Here is a 7,837-nt window from a genome sequence, read left to right as displayed (position 1 = left end):
CTGAGCACGCCGCCGTGAGGCGGGAGCTCTCCGCGGAGTTCCAGCAGCTGGTGAGGGGCATCTGGGCGATCCCGGTGAACCTGCCTGTCACCTCCTTCGGCAAGTGCTTCGCCGCGAGCCGGCGAGGCCGGCGCACCGTCGCGGCAGTCATCGACGAGAAGCGCGCCAAGCTGGAGAGCGGGCGTAGCTCGCCGTCCGACGACCTCATGACCCACATGCTCGCCGAGGGGCTAGCCGACGTGGAGATCATCGACAACGTCATGTTCATGATGGTAGCGGCGCACGACACCACCGCCACCCTCCTCACCTTCCTCCTCCGGCACCTCGACGGCAACAGGGACGCCTACGGCAGGGTCGTGGCGGAGCAACAAGAGGTCGCGAGGAGCAAGGCTCCGGGGGAAGCTCTGTCATGGGACGACCTCGGCAAGATGAAGTACACATGGTCGGCGGCGATGGAGACCCTGCGCCTGGTACCTCCGGTGTTCTCCCTGCTCAAGAGGGCGGTCGAGGACGTGGAGTTCGACGGCCACCTCATCCCCAAGGGATGGCAGGTGTTGGGGGCGATGAACATGACGCAGTGGGACCCGGCCATCTTCGCGGAGCCAAGCAGGTTCGAGCCAGCGAGGTTCGAGAGCCCGGTACCGCCCTACAGCTTCGTGGCGTTCGGCGGCGGCGCGACCGTGTGCCCGGGAAACGAGTTCGCTAGGGTGGAGGCGCTGGTGGCCATGCACTACATCGTCACCGGGTTCAAGTGGAAGCTCGCCGACGGCTGCGACGGCAGCTTCTCCAGGTACCCGCTGCCGTCCCCGGCTCAGGGCCTCCTCATCGACATCGAGCCAATGGACACAGCCGCCACAGGTGCAGCAGGCATCACCAAATGATCTCGAAGAATCCCGCAGCAGATCTGAATGGTGCACCCACCATTCAGCTCTATGATTTGCATGTGAAATGTACGATTACAGATACTCCCTCTGTTCATGTAGTGCATTTTTGCAAAAGTTAAATATTACAAACTTTAACCATATCCACAGAGAAAAGTAGGTACATCTAGACTACAAAATGCACATCATTGGATACATCATGAGTTATATTTTTAGAATGTACATGTTTGGTATTGTAGATGTAGACAGTTTTCTCTATACACTTGGTCAAAGTTGACAAAGTTTGACTTTCACAAAAATCTATAGGCACTACATTGTGAAATGGAGGAAGTACTAAATTATAAAACGGAGGGAGTATATGGTTGTGTGCATCACTCGATACAGAGGGTTATCCTCTTTTTCAAAAAAAAAAAGAAAGGAAAAAGTCCATTTTAAACCTTGAAATTGTAGAGGTCCGGCGGAATGAACCCCCAAGTTAAAATCCCGGTCGATTGCACCTGAACTATGCAATCTCGGTCTAAATCGAACCTTCGGATCATTTCCCAAACAGGGATTGTTGACGTGGACCGGGATTGGAGAGGAAACGCTCGCAGCGCCCGTGGATAGGCCGGCCCAGTTCACGTCAGCGCCTTGTTGCTTCCATTTTTCGTTTGTTATTTTTTTTGTTTCTCTTTACTGGTTTTGCTTTCTTTTCGTTTTTCTTTTTTTATTTATATTTATATTCTTTTCTTTTTCCTTTTTTATGATTTCTTTTTTCTATTTCCTTCGGATCATTTTCCTATTTATATTACGAAAAAGTTCATCATGCAAAATAAATTGTTAATTGTATATTAGAAATTGCTCAATGAATATAAATTTTCCCTATGTTTTTAAATTTTGTTCAGTGGTATATTACCCTAATATTTAATGTGTATTTAAAAATGTTCATCATATATTTAAAAATGTTCATTGTGTATAATTTAAAATGTTTATTGTGTATTAAGAAAATATTCAATGGATATTACAAAATTTTCAGTGCAAAATATTTGCAAAATGTTCAAAAGCAGTTCGGTACATAATGTTTCGCGCTGTGAATCTATCTGTTGAACTCACTAGGTCGCGTGTTTGAGATGCTCCCGCATAACTTTTCAGATTTTTTTCGCGCCTGCTATTCAGTAGCTCCAGGCCGGTTTTTTATACTGCAAAATAATTTGCGCATTCAAAAAAATATTTATGGGATTTGGAAACAATGTAGAAACAATATGTCCTGGCGGTTTGTTTTTCAAAATTGATTATTTTTTCAAAACAAATGAACTTTTCTGTAATTCATGAGCTTTTCCCAAAATGTTTAAAAATATTAAAAACAAATTGCTACAGTAACCTTTTACATGTGTGATAAATTACGCGACTACAAATGTACTTATAACTTTCGCCTTGCTATTTACCAGTAGCGCACAGTAGGTCAGGTGGTTATTCATACTAGTAGTTCGATGCTCTCATGGCGCGAGTTCGATCCACCCTCTGAACTTTTCTTGAGGTGTTTTTTTTTTGCTTTTTTGGCGCGAGTACCAGGAACCGGCCCAGTGAAAGTTACGAGGTCCCAGGGTGTGCACGATCATCGCTCCGAACTTTTTTTTGAAGCAAAAGTTATTTCAAAACAAAAATGGCTCAGCGAAAGTTACGAGCTCCCCAGGGTGTGCGCCTTTTGGAATTGTTGTTATTGAACGAAAGAATAATTTAGCGGGCCGGCCCACCAGACGAATCCCGGTTCAAATGATGTCAGGGTTCGATTTAGACCGGGATTGCATAGTTTAATGTGCAATCGACCAGGATTTTGACTTGGGGGTCCATTTCGTCTAACCTCTACAAGTTCAAGGTTTAAAATGGACTTTTTCCAAAAAAATTATGATTGGAAACACGACCAATCTCTCACTAAATTTTGTTATAAACACAAGGTTCATTTTTTATTTTGTTCTTGATGAAGTGAAATCCTTTGGCCGCCTCATCAAAACAAATGTTCCAACTCTGAGATGCTTGCTTTAATCCATAAATGAATTTCTAAAGCATGCATACCTTAGAGCAACTCTAGCAGAGTCTCCGTATCTGAGATCGCCATCCGCCATATGAAATGCGTTCCATGCGAATATGGAGGCTGTCGAGGTGACGCGGAAACACAAAGCCGCCATATCTCAACCTCCATAATTTGTTTTACTGTTTTTTCATTCAAACACTTAGATTCCCTCCAAAAGTAAATGTTTGGCACACCAAGCAATCATGAATATAATTTTTGACAATTTGCACAAACAAAAGCATTAACCAGTGACATGCACAAATCACATGTCGCCGTTGTGTGCACCGTCCACTCCGCTGATGTCTGCGCCATTCTTTCCTCCTTCGGCGTGTGTATTTTGTCCTTGTTCGAGGTTCCTAAAACGTATGGTGATATCCCATGGACTCGCCCAAAATTCCCCAGCCATTGGATCCATCGTGATGAACTGATTCTGGGTGTTCAGGCGGCCATCTCTTGCCCGATCAGCCTTCATGTGGAGCCTACGCAACTCCACCTCCGCCTTAATTTAGAGCATCTTCTCCTCAATGTCTAGTTGATTCCGTTTGCTCTCTTGCATAGCCCCTATATCGCCTTCTTCTCTTCATTCTTCTTCTCCTCCATCTCTAACTTTTATTGCCTCCTCTTCTCAGTATACTCGTTTCTTGCCCTCTTCAACTCATCGGTATTGTTATTCATCGCCTCCACCTCTCCTTCTTTTTCATCTTCCTTCCATTGGGCCGACCCGTGCTACAATGGCGGTGCTACAACAAAGCCAAAGGGCCCTGGCCCCGCCCAACTATGAGATTTTCTTTAAGGCAACTCTCCGCCAATAGCTATTTCTATCAGCCGGCCCACCCACCCAGCTATTTGGGCCAAGTTCTGCCACTACCGTGCTAGTCGATGAAATGATACTCCTAGACACATCGACTGTGCGGTTGTCCATCTCTGAAAATGGAATTGAAATAAAAGATGTGCGGTTGTCCATCTTTTTAGTTTCTTCATAGATATTGGAGGACTATCCTAATTCCTCGTTAGGTTTAATAAATTAGCCAACTCAGTACGTACATCAAGACAGTTTGGCCGAGTGGTCTAAGGCGCCAGATTTAGGCTCTGGTCCGGAAGGGCGTGGGTTCAAATCCCACAGCTGTCATATTTTTTTTTTCCTGTTTTCAGCTCATCTTTATTTTTTTCTGTTCGTTCTGTGCTCTTCGGCTCGGCAGCCATTACCCCATCGCCGCGTCGCCTGGCGAGAACTCCCGCGGAGCGATCGGCCATGGCGGCGTCCCTCCGAGCGTCCTCCTCCTCCCTCCGCTCGCGCCTCCTCTCCTCCCCCGCCTCCTGGTCTCCCTGGCGCCTGCTCCTCTCCTCCTCCGTCCACTCGGACGCCGCCCACCAGACCGAAACCCTCGCCTTCCACGAGATCCAGCTCTCCCCGGAGAAGCCGCCTACCGCCACCGCCTTCGTCCTCCACGGCCTCCTGGGCTCCGGCCGCAACTGGCGCACCTTCTCCCGCACCCTCGCCTCCCAGCTCCGCGACCGCTCCCCCGCCGACGGTAACTGCCGCAGAATACCCCCTTTATTAAATGCGTATATCTGTTTAACAGTTAGCACTGCTACTGATCGTTGTGGTATCCATTGAACGTTGGAGAATCGTCAATGTGCTCGGCATTTTACATAGCTCAGCGCTTGCTTACAGTCACAGGCCGGGAGTTTGTTTAGAGACCTGAATTTTGTGATTTGTATGCGTGTGTGTTTGTGTTTGTAGAGTGGAAGATGGTTCTTGTGGATTTGAGGAACCATGGGAGCTCAGCCAGGATCAAAGGGCTGAGCCCGCCCCATGATATGTCGAGTGCGGCCAAAGATCTTGCTGATTTGGTGAAGGCTCGGGGCTGGACATGGCCAGATGTCGTCGTGGGTCACTCCATGGGTGGAAAGGTTGCACTGGATTTCGCGGAGAGTTGCTCCCGTGGCGATTACGGAGAATCTGCTGCTCTTCCCAAACAGGTTCAGTGAGTTATTTTTAGCTTCCACGTGATTGGTTCTAACATATTAGTTCTTCTGTTTGCCAATTGTTTTATTATTGTTCTTGTGCATAAATTGTCTGATTTTGCAACTTACAGTAGGTGCAGTTTATACTTATTTACATAGTCATGCAGTGTTGATCTAGAAAATCCTACTGTTACATATGAAAAAGGTGACACGAAGGAAACAAGAATCATGTAGTTCACTATGTGTAACAAAGTAAAGTATGCTTTGAGATGTGTAAGAGATCCTAATGTAGCATCCCAGTACAACCTCCGGAGAATTTGTTGTGATTCTGTTGTGAGAATGACAATTTATTGCCTTTTGTACTTGGTAGTTGATTTCTTGGCATCATCTTTATCCCCTGATTATTTTGATTGGTCACGCTTACTGAACATTACTGGGTCAAGGGGATAAAGAATGTGTATCCCTGTCTCATTTATTTCCTTTGATGCAGAACAGCTCTGGGTGCTTGATTCTGTCCCTGGAGAAGTACAAATAGATAACAGTGACGGTGAAGTTGAACGGGTTTTGCAAACACTAGCAAGTCTTCCTTCATCGCTTCCATCGCGCAAGTAATTCTTTTACATTCCCTCGATAAGATATATTTCTCTCCTTCCTAATCCATCTGAAATATTAATTTAAAGTGTACTATTCAATCTGCTCATTTTATCGAATAGTGGGCATCAGCAAACAAATCTAGTGCGTACATCACTTGACCAAACATTAATGTAGCGACCCATCACACAGAAAAGGTTCATGTGCAAACAGTGTGGTGTATGAGTACATGGCACAAAGGCTGATAACAACGCCGAAAGATGGAATGACAGAACAAGAAATGACAATTCGTTATATTGATAATTCTAGTCAGTATGTATTCCAAAACCAGTACATGTTAAATTCTAGGCTATAGTGTGTGTAACCATGTGCCGGAAGGGTGTACATGGAATCAAAATTTTGCTAGATGCTCAGAGCACTAAAATAACCTTAAACACACCGTGCATTTCAAATGTCAACTGGCTTGGTTACTTTGATGCTCAGGGCGAGTAATTTTTAGTATCCAGACATCCAATATTTGTCCGGGCGAGTAGGAAGCATAGTCCTCTTATTGTAAAATGGTTGACGCCTGCCTGGTCCAACGATTATCTTGCACTAACTTACTCATGAAGCCTTGAAGGAGCAGAGCTGACATTTTGGCTCTTTCAAGATAATTAGCATGAACTACTAAATAATTCACTTTTGTTCAGATTCTTAATGTTATGACTGTTTGCTATCAGGTGGGTTGTGGACCACATGGTCAGCCTGGGATTCTCCAAATCACTTTCAGACTGGATTGGCAGCAACTTGAAGAAGGACAATGAACATGTGACCTGGGCTTTTGATCTTCAGGCTGCCACAGACATGTTTAATTCTTACAGGTAGCAATCAGTTTATCTTTTGCCTCAACAACACTTCCTCTTGTCTGATTATTGCCCTGTGTTGGTATCTTCAATCCATTGGCGTACTAGTTGTCATGTAATCCTGCATCATCCAAACATATTCAACACGTTGCTGTATTCAAACTGAGTTAAGTTACTGTTAATTTTCAGAGATAGAAGCTACTGGGGACTGCTGGAAAACCCACCAAAGGGTTTGGAGATCTCAATAGTACAGGCAGAGCTCAGTGATAGATGGCACCCTGAGGATGTCCAGAGGCTAGAAGCACTGTCAAGGAGAGGCAGCAGACCTGACGCGGGGAAAGTGTCGCTCCACGTCCTCCCCAACTCCGGCCATTGGGTTCACGTGGACAACCCCAAGGGGCTGCTCGAGATCATGGCGCCTAACTTCCTCTCCACTGTTCAAAATTGACCTGTTTTTTACTGTCAACTCCAGCCTTGTGACAGTGCGTCTTGTCACGTTTGACCACACAAGGATACTTATTCATGCTCTCTTATTATGATTGGATGAGAGCATTTTGTGCTTTCTGTTAATAAAAGTGATTTTTGATGAATCTACGCTCTCTTCTTGCCAATATCAGTGGATGCTTCATGGAAGTAATGTAGTTTGCTCTGGTAAGAAAGTGCAAATGTATGATGGTGTAGCCGATGAGCTTACTGACATAATACATGATGATCAGCGTTCTCTTGTGATACCATATACTCCCTCCGTTCCCAAATATAAGTCTTTCTAGAAATTCCAACAAGTGACTATATACGGAGCAAAATGAGTGAATCTACACTTTAAAATATGTCTATATACATCCGTATGTTGTAGTTCATTTGCAATTTTTTAAAAAACTTAGATTTAGAAACTGAGGGAGTAATATGCTAGCATTGTAGTCTTCGAAGGGTGTGGCTTCACCACATAATACATGCCCGGGTTTCTTGCGGTCATCGCTCCCAACAATTTAGGGAGGCGGTTGTATGCTTGTTCCCCTTCATCATACAATATCTTAAACGCAGCTTGTTTGGCCTTCCATGCACTTGTGTGCTTCACTCCATGCACACATGCCATTTGTATGACCTCTATCAAGAGCTTTGTAGTGTTTGCGCATTTGTGGGCGACAAAAGCGTAGGTCGGCCAACGCTGCTTGTTGGAGGTTGTTGAGCCCCTGCATACCGAAAAAGGCTTTCGCCCCGCTTTATATATAAAGCATCAACCAGAAGTACAAATTCTACAAATTGTAGGTCAGGAGCACCAAATATATTTGTTTAGTAATCTTAGCGTCGTTGATGAGGCCATATAGTTGATGATTGGGGAACTAAAGAACTTGGACCATTGCCATTTTCATCCGAAGAGGAGATATAAACACTCACGTGTATACCCCAACCTGAAGTTCAGAGACTTGCTTGAATATCAGATGTTATTGTGGGAGTACTCTATGATGCACCATCAACCTTACTTGAGAAGCACTCGGACTCAAAGC

General features: G+C 45.0%; 1 protein-coding gene and 1 non-coding gene across 2 annotated transcripts; both read left to right on the top strand.

Moving 5' to 3' along the window:
- The first annotated feature begins 3,980 nt into the window (after positions 1–3,980).
- TRNAL-UAG (transfer RNA leucine (anticodon UAG)) lies at positions 3,981–4,060 on the top strand. The gene has a single exon. It is a non-coding gene; the product is annotated as a tRNA-Leu (tRNA).
- A 16-nt stretch (positions 4,061–4,076) lies between these two features.
- LOC123079843 (protein ABHD11) lies at positions 4,077–6,922 on the top strand. Its single transcript, XM_044502665.1, has 5 exons — positions 4,077–4,463; positions 4,676–4,914; positions 5,395–5,507; positions 6,210–6,350; positions 6,522–6,922. The coding sequence occupies exons 1-5, from the start codon at positions 4,184–4,186 to the stop codon at positions 6,778–6,780; spliced, it is 1,032 nt and encodes a 343-aa protein (XP_044358600.1). The 5' UTR covers positions 4,077–4,183; the 3' UTR covers positions 6,781–6,922.
- Positions 6,923–7,837: the final 915 nt, after the last annotated feature.

The sequence above is a fragment of the Triticum aestivum genome, chromosome 3D (assembly GCF_018294505.1).
Source record: "Triticum aestivum cultivar Chinese Spring chromosome 3D, IWGSC CS RefSeq v2.1, whole genome shotgun sequence".
NCBI classification, from domain to species: Eukaryota; Viridiplantae; Streptophyta; class Magnoliopsida; order Poales; family Poaceae; genus Triticum; species Triticum aestivum.
The sequence above is the reverse complement of the archived record's forward strand: the minus strand, read 5'-3'. Positions and strand labels throughout refer to the sequence as shown.